The sequence below is a fragment of the Oncorhynchus mykiss genome, chromosome 11, assembly GCF_013265735.2.
Source record: "Oncorhynchus mykiss isolate Arlee chromosome 11, USDA_OmykA_1.1, whole genome shotgun sequence".
Classification (NCBI taxonomy): Eukaryota; Metazoa; Chordata; class Actinopteri; order Salmoniformes; family Salmonidae; genus Oncorhynchus; species Oncorhynchus mykiss.
Window position 1 is genome coordinate 80232952 of NC_048575.1, and position 15634 is coordinate 80248585.

Sequence of the window (15634 nt, forward strand, 5' to 3'; positions counted from 1 at the left end):
AGGGAGCTGGAGAGAGGGTGGGACAGAGGGAGGGAGCTGGAGAGAGAGGGTGGGCTGTGGGACAGAGGGAGGGAGCTGGAGAGAGGGGGGACAGAGGGTGGGAGCTGGAGAGAAGGTGGGCTGTGGGACAGAGGGTGGGAGCTGGAGAGAGGGTGGGACAGAGGGTGGGAGCTGGAGAGAGGGGGGACACTGGAGAGAGGGGGTGCAGAGGGAGGGCGCTGGAGAGAGGGGGGACAGAGGGAGGGCGCTGGAGAGAGGGGGGACAGAGGGAGGGCGCTGGAGAGAGGGGGGACAGAGGGAGGGCGCTGGAGAGAGGGTGGGAGGGAGCTGGACAGAGGGGGGAGCTGGAGAGAGAGGGTGGGCTGTGGGACAGAGGGAGGGAGCTGGAGAGAGAGGGTGGGCTGTGGGACAGAGGGAGGGAGCTGGAGAGAGGGTGGGCTGTGGGACAGAGGGAGGGAGCTGGAGAGAGGGTGGGCTGAGGGACAGAGGGAGGGAGCTGGAGAGAGAGGGTGGGCTATGGGACAGAGGGAGGGAGCTGGAGAGAGAGGGTGGGCTGTGGGACAGAGGGAGGGAGCTGGAGAGAGAGGGTGGGCTGTGGGACAGAGGGAGGGAGCTGGAGAGAAGGTGGGACAGAGGGAGGGAGCTGGAGAGAGAGGGTGGGCTATGGGACAGAGGGAGGGAGCTGGAGAGAGGGGGGACAGAGGGAGGGCGCTGGAGAGAGGGGGGACTGTGTCTGAGTGGCACGAGCGCTAGTAGAGTGGGATGTTTTAGGAAAGAGATTCGTAGCCCACGTGCCCAGAGCACACAATCAGTTAATGTGTTAGTCTGGCTTTCAAGCTGTTTACATTTAAATTCCCTGTTAGACAATAGGCTTTATATAGGAGAAAATGTGCTGCATTACCTCCTATATAAATTGACTTGGATAATATTTTGGGGTAAACAAATCAGACCGTTCCATTGTGTATCAGGATGAGGTTTTTTTTTTTATCAGAAGGTGAGATTTCTCTGGGGGGTTTGAATCCTGTGTAGGGGACATGAGCATCGCAGGCAGGTTGCTTCTGTCCAAACCCGGGTTGAAATACCATTCAGAAATCATTACAAATACTGAATCTGGGCTTGATTGAGCTTCCCTTGTGCAATGGAAACAATGAGAAAGTGCAAACCCTGTGCATCTGGCACTCCTGGTCAGGCTGAAGCAAATGCTAAAATAATTTGAAAGATTTTTAATGGTATTTGATACCAGGTGTGTTCCTTCATTTCCAGAAGCTGTTATTGTAGCGGACTCCACTGCAGTACACCAACCATCTGTCTGACACATTCTAACACATTCTGGCGGTGAGAGAAAATGTGTTTGTTATCGTACCTACTCCCATAATCTGTTGCTAGTGTCTGGTTCTGCCGCTTTGTGATCAGTTGGGTTACCAGATAGACAGGCTGAAATTATATTCTTTGCCATGACGCTGTCCCTGTCTGCCCAAATACAGGCCTCCATTCGACTCATAAACAACATTTCAGCTCGCGTCTTCACACAAATATAGGTCTGGGTAGAGTTCATAAACAATGTGTCAGCTACCTACAGTAGACGTCTTCACAGTTTTAAAGTTAGACCCGTTTTAGAAATGGATCTGTGGCTTTCCCAACAGACCCGAAAGGCAATTTTTTTTAACGTTTACATTTTTAGTAATTTAGCAGATTATCTTGAGCACCTTACATGTTTTTGTACTTTTTCTATGACGGTGCCACGTTGAAAGTCACTGAGCTTTTCAGTAAGGCCGTTCCATTGCCAATGTTTGTCTATGGAGATTGCATGGCTGTGTGCTTGATTTTTTTTTTTTTTACACCTGTCAGCAATGGGTGTGGCTGAAATAATACCAAATCCACTAATTTAAAGGGGTGTCCACATACTTTTGTATATATAGTGTGTATATATATATATATATATACACACACCTTGACTTTCCACATTTGGTCGTGTTACAGCCTGAATTTAATCAATTAAATTGAGATTGTGTCACTGGCCTATACAGAATACCCCATAATGTCAAAGTGGAATTTTATTTTTTTGTTTTTAGATTATTATTATTATTATTTTTTACAAATGAATAAAACATGATAGCTTAAATGTCTTGAGTCAATAAGTATTCAACCCTTTTGTTATGGCAAGACTAAAATTGTTCAGGAGTAAACATGTGCTTCATAAGTTGCATGGACTGCGTGTGCAATAATAGTGTTTTAACATGACTTTTTAAATGACTACCTCATCTCTGTAATGTCCCTCAGTCGAGCAGTGAATTTCCAAAATAGATTCAAAGACCAGGGAGGTTTCCCCTCTCAAAGAAGAGCACTTTCTGGTAGTTAAAAAAATTAAAACATATTTTTAAAAAAATAATAGGAAATTGAATATCTCTGAGCATGGGGAAGTTATTAATTACACTTTGGATGGTGTATCAATACACCCAGTCACTACAAAGATACAGGTGTCCTTCCTAACTCAGTTGCCGGAGAGGAAGGAAATTCTCTTTTTTTTTTTTTTTTTTCGACTGATACCCCATGTCATTGATCCACAATCCATAGTTAAGGATGCACAGTTTAATACGTATGCAATTCTAAAATATAATACATTCAGTGTGATTTCAACAGATTTTTGTCAAATTGACAAATTATTGTCTTTTGTTGATTTCATTCCAACCTTGTTTAGCATGATCTTTTCAATTATGGCATAATTCTGCTATTGTATTCATTTGCATCACTGTCAATGACATACTTTTATTTTGAAGGCAAACAACAAATTCCACTTTTGTGCCTAATCCTGGTTGTGACTAAGCTATACGACCCGGTCCGGTCGAGCCTCACAAGCCAGATGAAGCTAGCTGGCTGCTTATAACGTTCAATTTCAATAGGTGAACAACAAGTGGCTACCTAGCTAATACTTACAAGGATTCCTAAATCATTGCTATGAATAATGAAATTGACTGCAGTTTTAACTGGTCGTTGTGTTCAGGCTGGTTGTATTGGTGCTAGCTAGGAACCAAGCTAAAGCTAGCTACCCCAGAAGTTGCGCTCAAACAAATAATGTTTTATTACCAACACGGTATTGTAAACGCATCGTTCGTGACCCGGTGTTTGCTTGTTTACAGACTTTTTTTGTTGGTACAGCTTTTGACAGCGCTACTGATAGTAGTGGTGGCGCTTGGCTTGCACGTGCAAATTCAGAACACACAACATTCTATAATAGAACTGTGCTATTTGACATGCTAAATTAAAAACGTATTTAATTTGTCAACTAGTGCTATTTGACATGTATCTTTTTTGACACGCAAAGACCCAAACAGCGTTCCATAGTATGTCGTGAAGCTAATAGCAGTGACGCTAATACTGTGTTGCTCCGGTAGGGCAACATCTGAAAAATAGCGCACTTGGTAGTGTGTGTACCGGTGCTCGATCAGTCATTGAAAGCCAACATCACCCTCGACAGAGAACGATTGATTGTCAAGGGCGAATGAATTCCATTATCTTGGCGTTACTGGATTTCGCCTTTGAGTTGTCTTGCTGAAATGTACTTACTCTTTTCAAATGACTGCTGGACTTGTTGTGACTGCTCGCTCCATACAGCAGACAGGTTAGGAATGCTGTGTTGCATGCTGGGAATGGTTAGGAATGCTGTGTAGCTCAACATTTTACTTTGCATCATTACGTCATATAGGTATGCACGGCAGCTTTGACATCGGTTTTCAAAGGTATTGTCCGTAGAGCTCCGAGACAGGATTTGTGCCGAGGCACAGATCTGGGGGAAAGGTACCAAAACATTTCTACAGTATTGAAGGTCCCCATGAACACAGTGGCCTCCATCATTCTTAAATATAAGAATTATCCTAGAGCTGACCGCCCGGCCAAACTGAACAATTGGGAAAGAAGGGCCTTGGTCAGAGTGGTGACCAAGAACCCGACGGTCACTCTGACGGAGCTCCAGAGTTCATCTGTGGAGATGGGAGAACCTTCCAGAAGGACAAGCATCTCTGCAGCACTCCACCAATCAGGCCTTTATGGTAGAATGGGCAGACGGAAGCCAGTCCTCACATAAAATTAAGATTTCCTCCTAAGTGTCCACAGACTGTTTTGTAATGTACAGAAAACAGAATACGTAGCCTGTAGGTTCTAAACATGCCTCGGGTGAAATAAATACATTAATTCCATGTTACAGCAAATGTACATTATACCCCTTGTAAATGACATAGAAAAAGACGACAAATATCACAGTATGCCTCTAGTGATACCAAACGAGTCCTTCATTTTGATACATTTGTTCAAATGTCACCGGCACTCTTGGTACTACTTCCGTTTGTTACAAGGTGCGGTGTCATAGCCTGACTCCTCCTTCCCCCCCCCCTTGGAATCCACATTTCTGGCGCCCAATAGTCTGGCTGGTAAACCCCAGTAATACGGTAGTTGTAAAAGATGGTAGATCACCTCTGTCTTTTTGTGTCCTCGAACCTCCCCAGGGGACACGCAAAATCTTTTGTCTGGAGGGTGTGGCCTATATTGCAGCAATTACCAACAAATGACAGCAATAGGCTAATGCTATTTATTTGACAACAGGCCTACTTATATCCTATCTTTAAATAGACCGAACTTCATTTGGCCAACAAAAATGTCTCAACAAATGCTAGTATGAAATGAAACAAGACACTTTCTGCATATTAAAGATCATGAGAAAACAAATGATAAATGTGATAGTGAATTTAAAAAAAAAATCTTTGTCCACTACAATATTAAAACTCGGCTCTTGTCGGTTTCTTTTCACTGTACTCCGTAACTTTAATTTTACCTGAATGAAAAAGTCGTTTGTGATCAGTTGGGTTACCAGATAGACAGGCTGAAATTATATTCTTTGCCATGACGCTGTCCCTGTCTGCCCAAATACAGGCCTTGCAAAGTCCATCTTTGCAATCGACAGTAGCCAAGGCTTAGCAGCAGTTGCGCAGCTGGAACCAGCTGGGCATTTTTTAAATATATTTTAAATATATTTTTTTTACCTTTTATTTAACTAGGCAAGTCTTTTTAAGAACAAATTCTTATTTTCAATGACGGTCTAGGAACAGTGGGTTAACTGCCTTGTTCAGGGGCACAACGACAGATTTGAAACGTTGTCAGCTCGGGGATTTGAACTTGCAACCTTCCAGTTACCAGTTACTAGTCCAACTCTCTAACCACTAGGCTACCCTGCGCCCCATAAGCTGTACGTTTTATTGAGTTGCAATTGGCTGACACATAACAAGCTTGCGCTGCTTTCATCATGTCACACACATTAAATTAACAGAGGACAGGTGCAATCGGGTCCAGTCGATAAATCCATTCACTTAACAGAAGACGGGTCCAGTCGATTTAAATACATTTTAATTAACAGTGGACAGGTCCAGTCGATTTAAATACATTTTAATTGCACCTACCGAGACCCGTGGCAATTATATCAGACCTGACCCAGGTCCTAGACAACAGTAAGAATTTGGGACCCGAACCTGGAATTTTGTGTCTCTAGAAGACATCTAACCTAGAGTATTCACCGAAATACAGATCTGGAGTCTGTTCATAAACAAGTGTCAGCTTAGAGCAATTTACTGTCTTCACCTAAGTACAGGTCTGGGTATAGCTCATAAATAATGTGTCAGTTACCTAGTGTCTATTGTCATCACCCAAATACAGGTCTGGAATCTGTTCATAAACAAGTGTCAGCTCAGAGCTATCTACTGTCGTCACCCAAATACAGGTCTGGGAACAGCTCATAAACAAGTTGTCAGCTACCTAGTATATACTGTTTTCACCCAAATACAGGTCTGAGGTCAGAATCTAAATATGTTTAGGCTGTTGCTAGTGTTAACTGGTTGAATCCATAAACATGTTTTGTTCATCTGAGAATAGCCCCGTAGCTGCCTGCCTGTCTCAGCCTTGGGAAGTCTGCATGTACTTATAGGCTCATTTAAAAAACCCTCTCACTGCTTGTTTGTGTTGTGGTGGTGACTCTCTCACTAAGAACCTTTTAAGACGGCAAGCTGCAGCAGGAGGACTAAAGCAGTGAGAGCAGGGTTCGGACTAGTCCTGACTACACTGTAAATAATGTTTGATGCCGTCTAAAGTGCTGGTGGAGCTAGCCTACTGGAAGACGGTAATGTTTTAATGCTTATTTTAATTACTACTTGCTTGGTAGGTATATGTTTTGTTTGGTCCTTCTGCTTGGTTTATATATTCCGCTTGGTAGTTATACTATGCAATTTGTTGAAAACTAGACATTAGCAGTAGGTTTTTTAGCTAGTGTAGGTTGCTAACCGGGAGGCTTTGTAGTGTCATCAGCCAGCTAATGTGGGGAAAGGGGATACCTCGTCAGTTGCACAACTGAATTGCATTCAACCGAAATGTCTTCCCCATTTAACTAAACACCTCTGCGGGGGAGCTGCCTTAATCAACATTCAATCCAGTTGTTGTGGGTGTGAACTGCTTTGCTCCAGGGCAAAACGGCAGATTTTTTTCCCCCACATCACCGGCTCGGGGATTTGAACAAGCAACCTTTCGTTTACTGTCCCAACGCTCTAACCAGCTGATAACTGGGAGACTGTTATAGTGGTATCAGCTAGGTGGTGGCTGATAACTGGGAGACTGTATAGTAGTATCAGCTAGTGGTAGCTGATGACTGGGAGGACTAGGTGGTAGCTGATGACTGGGAGGACTAGGTGGTAGCTGATGACTGGGAGACTGTATAGTGGTATCAGCTAGGTGCTGGCTGACTGGGAGACTGTATAGTGGTATCAGCTAGGTGGTAGCTAGTACTGGGAGACTGTATAGAGGTATCAGCTAGCTGGTAGCTAGTACTGGGAGACTGTATAGAGGTATCAGCTAGGTGGTGGCTGATAACTGGGAGACTGTATAGTAGTATCAGCTAGTGGTAGCTGATGACTGGGAGGACTAGGTGGTAGCTGATGACTGGGAGACTGTATAGTGGTATCAGCTAGGTGCTGGCTGACTGGGAGACTGTATAGTGGTATCAGCTAGGTGGTAGCTAGTACTGGCTGGCTGACTGGGAGACTGTATAGTGGTATCAGCTAGGTGCTGGCTGATACCTGGGAGACTGTATAGTGGTATCAGCTAGGTGGTAGCTAGTACTGGGAGACTGTATAGAGGTATCAGCTAGGTGGTAGCTAGTACTGGGAGACTGTATAGTGGTATCAGCTAGGTGCTGGCTGACTGGGAGACTGTATAGTGGTATCAGCTAGGTGGTAGCTAGTACTGGGAGACTGTATAGAGGTATCAGCTAGGTGCTGGCTGTTACCTGGGAGACTGTATAGTGGTATCAGCTAGGTGGTAGCTAGTACTGGCTGGCTGACTGGGAGACTGTAAAGTGGTATCAGCTAGGTGCTGGCTGACTGGGAGACTGTATAGTGGTATCAGCTAGGTGGTAGCTAGTACTGGCTGATAACTGGGAGACTTTTATATCATAATGAATATACTGATATGGATACTGATCCTAGATGATCATCCTGCTCCAAGGCTCTTTGTGGATACTGGCCCAAATCAGATGCCATCTTATCCGGATGGGAGCCCAGTAGAGGAGAACGCAGTGAAATGTGATCAGACTTTTATAGCAGCTGTCAGCAGGGGCCTTGTTGTGGTGTCAATATGCTACTTCCAACGCTGAACACATAGCTCTCATCTCATTCACCACACACTCTTTTTATAGCCTTTTTATATCGTCTTTTTATAGCCTCGCTGCCGACAGTGTCCAGCTAACGGGGATGATTTGATTATTTTTAAAGTGCAGATGACCATACAATGATTTTCCTATTGTGATTGGTTATCAGAGTTGTCCTCTGCTTACTTTGACATGCGTGCAAGCGCGCGCGCGCACACACACACACACACACACACACACGATTGGGCGGTATCAAGATGTTCATACCGTTTTTGTACCGGGGTATATGGTATTACTGGCAGTGCACAAAAGGACGCTATTCCCTATTCCCATTCCCTATTCCCTATTCCCATTCCCTATTCCCATTCCCTATTCCCATTCCCTATTCCCATTCCCTATTCCCACTCCCTATTCCTACTCCCTATTCCCATTCCCTATTCCCATTCCCTATTCCCATTCCCTATTCCCACTCCCTATTCCTACTCCCTATTCCTACTCCCTATTCCCATTCACTATTCCCACTCCCTATTCCTACTCCCTATTCCCACTCACTATTCCTACTCCCTATACCCTCATCCCATTCCCTATTCCCTATTCCCATTCCCTATTCCCATTCCCTATTCCCACTCCCTATTCCTACTCCCTATTCCCTATTCCCATTCCCTATTCCCATTCCCTATTCCCATTCCCTATTCCCACTCCCTATTCCTACTCCCTATTCCCATTCACTATTCCCACTCCCTATTCCTACTCCCTATTCCCATTCCCTATTCCCACTCCCTATTCCTACTCCCTATTCCCACTCCCTATTCCCTATTCCCACTTCCCATTCCCTATTCCCACTCCCTATTCCTACTCCCTATTCCCATTCCCCATTCCCTATTCCCACTCCCTATTCCCACTCCCTATTCCCATTCCTAAAAATACCCCGGTATACGGAATGCTGCCCAGCCCCACACTCCCTTTAGTGGGCTTGTGTTCATCAAATACGACACCTCTTTTGTCTTCTTCACTCACCCTGTGTTACCAGTATTTAGTAGACTCTCAGGATATCTATCCTAATCATGACCTCTAACCTCTCTCTCTTCTTCACTCACCCTGTGTTACCAGTATTCAGTAGACTCTCAGGATATCTATCCTAATCATGACCTCTAACCTCTCTCTCTTCTTCACTCACCCTGTGTTACCAGTATTCAGTAGACTCTCAGGATATCTATCCTAATCATGACCTCTAACCTCTCTCTCTTCTTCACTCACCCTGTGTTACCAGTATTCAGTAGACTCTCAGGATATCTATCCTAATCATGACCTCTAACCTCTCTCTCTTCTTCACTCACCCTGTGTTACCAGTATTCAGTAGACTCACAGGATATCTATCCTAATCATGACCTCTAACCTCTCTCTCTTCTTCACTCACCCTGTGTTACCAGTATTCAGTAGACTCTCAGGATATCTATCCTAATCATGACCTCTAACCTCTCTCTCTTCTTCACTCACCCTGTGTTACCAGTATTCAGTAGACTCTCAGGATATCTATCCTAATCATGACCTCTAACCTCTCTCTCTTCTTCACTCACCCTGTGTTACCAGTATTCAGTAGACTCTCAGGATATCTATCCTAATCATGACCTCTAACCTCTCTCTCTTCTTCACTCACCCTGTGTTACCAGTATTCAGTAGACTCTCAGGATATCTATCCTAATCATGACCTCTAACCTCTCTTTGTTTTGTTTTGTTTGTCAGATGAGGGAAGGGTGTAGATGGGACTGTCTCAGCTCTGAGCCATGGAATGCCCCCTCTGTCCGCCACTAGCCTGCTCTTCTCCACAGACTGATCTCCAGACACTCAGTTAGCGACACGTTGCTCCCCTCCATCTGAACACAACCAGGAAGGGGAAGAAGTCACAGCAGAGCTTCGTACGCACAGAGGAAAGGATTTACAGCTCCTCTCCAACATATTAACAGCTAGCTCACCTTAGTTAGTTTGGCTTAGTTTTCCCTTGTTTTCCCTGTGGATTGGGATTTATTTTTATAGAGAGTCAAGATGGTGGATTTACAGGAGTACCTGTGGATGGTGATCCTGGGCTTCGTCATAGCCTTCATTCTTGCCTTCTCTGTTGGGGCCAACGACGTGGCCAACTCGTTCGGGACGGCGGTGGGGTCGGGGGTGGTGACGCTGAAACAGGCCTGTATCCTGGCGTCCATCTTTGAGACGTTGGGTTCCATGCTGCTTGGAGCCAAGGTGGGGGAGACCATACGGAAAGGCATCATAGACGTCAACCTGTACAACGAGACGGTGCCTGTTCTCATGGCGGGGGAGGTCAGCGCCATGGTCGGTACGTATACCATACCCTGTACTATACCATACCCTGTCGTCCTCGAGTATCGCCATGGTCGGTATGTATATACCATACCCTGTCGTCCTCGAGTATCGCCATGGTCGGTATGTATATACCATACCCTGTCGTCCTCGAGTATCGCCATGGTCGGTATGTATATACCATACCCTGTTGTCCTCGAGTATCGCCATGGTCGGTATGTATATACCATACCCTGTTGTCCTCGAGTATCGCCATGGTCGGTATGTATATACCATACCCTGTTGTCCTCGAGTATCGCCATGGTCGGTATGTATATACCATACCCTGTTGTCCTCGAGTATCGCCATGGTCGGTATGTATATACCATACCCTGTACTATACCATACCCTGTACTATACCATACCCTGTACTATACCATACCCTGTCGTCCTCGAGTATCGCCATGGTCGGTATGTATATACCATACCCTGTCGTCCTCGAGTATCGCCATGGTCGGTATGTATATACCATACCCTGTTGTCCTCGAGTATTGGCCATGGTCGGTATGTATATACCATACCCTGTTGTCCTCGAGTATCAGCCATGGTCGGTACATATATACCATACCCTGTCGTCCTCGAGTATCAGCCATGGTCGGTACATATATACCATACCCTGTTGTCCTCGAGTATTGGCCATGGTCGGTACATATATACCATACCCTGTTGTCCTCGAGTATCAGCCATGGTCGGTACGTATATACCATACCCTGTTGTCCTCGAGTATCAGCCATGGTCGGTACATATATACCATACCCTGTCGTCCTCGAGTATTGGCCATGGTCGGTACATATATACCATACCCTGTACTATACCATACCCTGTATATACCATACCCTGTATATACCATACCCTGTACTATACCATACCCTGTATATACCATACCCTGTATATACCATACCCTGTACTATACCATACCCTGTATATACCATACCCTGTACTATACCATACCCTGTATATACCATACCCTGTATATACCATACCCTGTATATACCATACCCTGTACTATACCATACCCTGTATATACCATACCCTGTACTATACCATACCCTGTACTATACCATACCCTGTATATACCATACCCTGTACTATACCATACCCTGTATATACCATACCCTGTACTATACCATACCCTGTATATACCATACCCTGTACTATACCATACCCTGTTGTCCTCGAGTATCGGCCATGGTCGGTATGTATATACCATACCCTGTACTATACCATACCCTGTATATACCATACCCTGTATATACCATACCCTGTACTATACCATACCCTGTATATACCATACCCTGTACTATACCATACCCTGTATATACCATACCCTGTATATACCATACCCTGTATATACCATACCCTGTACTATACCATACCCTGTATATACCATACCCTGTACTATACCATACCCTGTTGTCCTCGAGTATCGGCCATGGTCGGTATGTATATACCATACCCTGTTGTCCTCGAGTATCAGCCATGGTCGGTACATATATACCATACCCTGTCGTCCTCGAGTATCAGCCATGGTCGGTACATATATACCATACCCTGTACTATACCATACCCTGTACTATACCATACCCTGTACTATACCATACCCTGTACTATACCATACCCTGTCGTCCTCGAGTATCAGCCATGGTCGGTACATATATACCATACCCTGTTGTCCTCGAGTATCAGCCATGGTCGGTACATATATACCATACCCTGTCGTCCTCGAGTATCAGCCATGGTCGGTATGTATATACCATACCCTGTCGTCCTCGAGTATCAGCCATGGTCGGTACATATATACCATACCCTGTTGTCCTCGAGTATCAGCCATGGTCGGTACATATATACCATACCCTGTCGTCCTCGAGTATCAGCCATGGTCGGTACATATATACCATACCCTGTTGTCCTCGAGTATCAGCCATGGTCGGTACATATATACCATACCCTGTCGTCCTCGAGTATCAGCCATGGTCGGTATGTATATACCATACCCTGTCGTCCTCGAGTATCAGCCATGGTCGGTATGTATATACCATACCCTGTCGTCCTCGAGTATCAGCCATGGTCGGTATGTATATACCATACCCTGTCGTCCTCGAGTATCAGCCATGGTCGGTATGTATATACCATACCCTGTCGTCCTCGAGTATCGGCCATGGTCGGTATGTATATACCATACCCTGTACTATACCATACCCTGTACTATACCATACCCTGTACTATACCATACCCTGTACTATACCATACCCTGTACTATACCATACCCTGTATATACCATACCCTGTCGTCCTCGAGTATCGGCCATGGTCGGTATGTATATACCATACCCTGTCGTCCTCGAGTATCAGCCATGGTCGGTATGTATATACCATACCCTGTCGTCCTCGAGTATCAGCCATGGTCGGTATGTATATACCATACCCTGTCGTCCTCGAGTATCGGCCATGGTCGGTATGTATATACCATACCCTGTACTATACCATACCCTGTACTATACCATACCCTGTACTATACCATACCCTGTACTATACCATACCCTGTATATACCATACCCTGTACTATACCATACCCTGTACTATACCATACCCTGTACTATACCATACCCTGTACTATACCATACCCTGTTGTCCTCGAGTATCAGCCATGGTCGGTATGTATATACCATACCCTGTACTATACCATACCCTGTACTATACCATACCCTGTTGTCCTCGAGTATCAGCCATGGTCGGTACATATATACCATACCCTGTCGTCCTCGAGTATCGGCCATGGTCGGTATGTATATACCATACCCTGTATATACCATATCCTGTATATACCATACCCTGTACTATACCATACCCTGTACTATACCATACCCTGTATATACCATACCCTGTACTATACCATACCCTGTACTATACCATACCCTGTACTATACCATACCCTGTACTATACCATACCCTGTTGTCCTCGAGTATCGCCATGGTCGGTATGTATATACCATACCCTGTACTATACCATACCCTGTACTATACCATACCCTGTCGTCCTCGAGTATTGGCCATGGTCGGTACGTATATACCATACCCTGTACTATACCATACCCTGTACTATACCATACCCTGTATATACCATACCCTGTTGTCCTCGAGTATCGCCATGGTCGGTATGTATATACCATACCCTGTACTATACCATACCCTGTACTATACCATACCCTGTTGTCCTCGAGTATCGGCCATGGTCGGTACGTATATACCATACCCTGTACTATACCATACCCTGTACTATACCATACCCTGTACTATACCATACCCTGTACTATACCATACCCTGTACTATACCATACCCTGTACTATACCATACCCTGTATATACCATACCCTGTATATACCATACCCTGTATATACCATACCCTGTACTATACCATACCCTGTACTATACCATACCCTGTATATACCATACCCTGTACTATACCATACCCTGTATATACCATACCCTGTACTATACCATACCCTGTATATACCATACCCTGTATATACCATACCCTGTACTATACCATACCCTGTATATACCATACCCTGTCGTCCTCGAGTATCAGCCATGGTCGGTACATATATACCATACCCTGTTGTCCTCGAGTATCAGCCATGGTCGGTACATATATACCATACCCTGTCGTCCTCGAGTATCGTCTTATAATGTTACTAGATGTTCAGTTCTTCCACCCGTGTTTCCTGAATTCCTCTAAGTGCATTGGAGGAGGTCTGAGGGTAGGACCGTGGATCCCTTTCCTCCAATGAGCTTTGAGAGAAATTGAGCTTGAAGGGATTTAACAGCTAGTAACCAATGTTTTCAGTCATAGCCTGTGTTTTAATTCTCACGGAAGGTTCATATCTCATAGCTTGTACGACGTCTGTCTGTCTCTCTCTGTCTGTCTGTCTCTGTCTGTCTGTCTGTGTGTCTCGCGCTCTCTCTCTCTCTGTATCTCTCTCTCTCTCTCTGTGTGTGTCTCTCTGTCTCTCTCTTTTTCCACAGGGTCAGCGATTTGGCAGCTCATCGCCTCTTTCCTCAAACTACCCATCTCCGGGACGCATTGCATCGTTGGATCGACCATCGGGTTCTCCATGGTGGCCATCGGCACCAAGGGCGTCCAGTGGATGCAGCTGGTCAAGATTGGTATGTCTATGACTACGTTACCCAGCATGCTCTGAAGTTGGGTTTACTATCTATGACTCTTTTAGCCCACCAAGGGCTAGTCTTCCCATGTCTGAGTAGGGCTGGGCTGTATACCATATGATACTATATATACCCTACAGTATGATACTATATATACCCTACAGTATGATACTATATATACCCTACCATATGATACTATATATACCCTACAGTATAATAATATATATACCCTACAGTATGATACTATATATACCCTACAGTATAATAATATATATACCCTACTGTATACTACTATATATACCCTACAGTATACTACTATATATACCCTACAGTATAATACTATATCCTACAGTATAATAATATATATACCCTACAGTATAATACTATATATACCCTACAGTATAATACTATATATACCCTACCATATGATACTATATATACCCTACCGTATAATACTATATATACCCTACCGTATAATACTATATATACCCTACAGTATAATAATATATATACCCTACAGTATGATACTATATATACCCTACAGTATAATACTATATATACCCTACTGTATACTACTATATATACCCTACAGTATAATACTATATATACCCTACAGTATGATACTATATATACCCTACAGTATAATACTATATATACCCTACAGTATAATACTATATATACCCTACCGTATGATACTATATATACCCTACAGTATAATAATATATATACCCTACAGTATAATACTATATATACCCTACAGTATAATACTATATATACCCTACAGTATAATACTATATATACCCTACAGTATAATACTATATATACCCTACAGTATAATAATATATATACCCTACAGTATGATACTATATATACCCTACAGTATAATACTATATATACCCTACTGTATACTACTATATATACCCTACAGTATAATACTATATATACCCTACAGTATGATACTATATATACCCTACAGTATAATAATATATATACCCTACAGTATAATACTATATATACCCTACCATATGATACTATATATACCCTACCGTATAATACTATATATACCCTACCGTATAATACTATATATACCCTACAGTATAATACTATATATACCCTACAGTATAATACTATATATACCCTACAGTATAATAATATATATACCCTACAGTATAATACTATATATACCCTACCGTATAATACTATATATACCCTACAGTATAATACTATATACCCTACAGTATGATACTATATATACCCTACAGTATAATACTATATATACCCTACAGTATAATACTATATCCTACCGTATGATACTATATATATACCCTACCGTATGATACTATATATACCCTACAGTATAATACTATATATACCCTACAGTATAATAATATATATACCCTACAGTATAATACTATATATACCCTACAGTATA

The 15634-nt window shown here is 43.5% G+C and overlaps 1 protein-coding gene across 6 annotated transcripts in view; it reads left to right on the forward strand.

Annotated features, from left to right (window-relative positions):
• Window positions 1–15634, forward strand: part of LOC110535134 (sodium-dependent phosphate transporter 2) — a 104047-nt gene that overhangs the window by 54446 nt on the left and 33967 nt on the right. For 5 of the 6 annotated variants that reach the window (XM_036936491.1, XM_036936487.1, XM_036936492.1 and 2 more), the window contains exons 2-3: window positions 9422–10013; window positions 14062–14202. In XM_036936491.1, coding sequence (XP_036792386.1) covers window positions 9722–10013; window positions 14062–14202 — 433 coding nt within the window. In that variant the 5' untranslated portion in view covers window positions 9422–9721. Of the gene's footprint in view, window positions 1–5370; window positions 6161–9421; window positions 10014–14061; window positions 14203–15634 lie in introns of those variants that run through there. The other variant, XM_036936489.1, reaches the window with a different exon arrangement.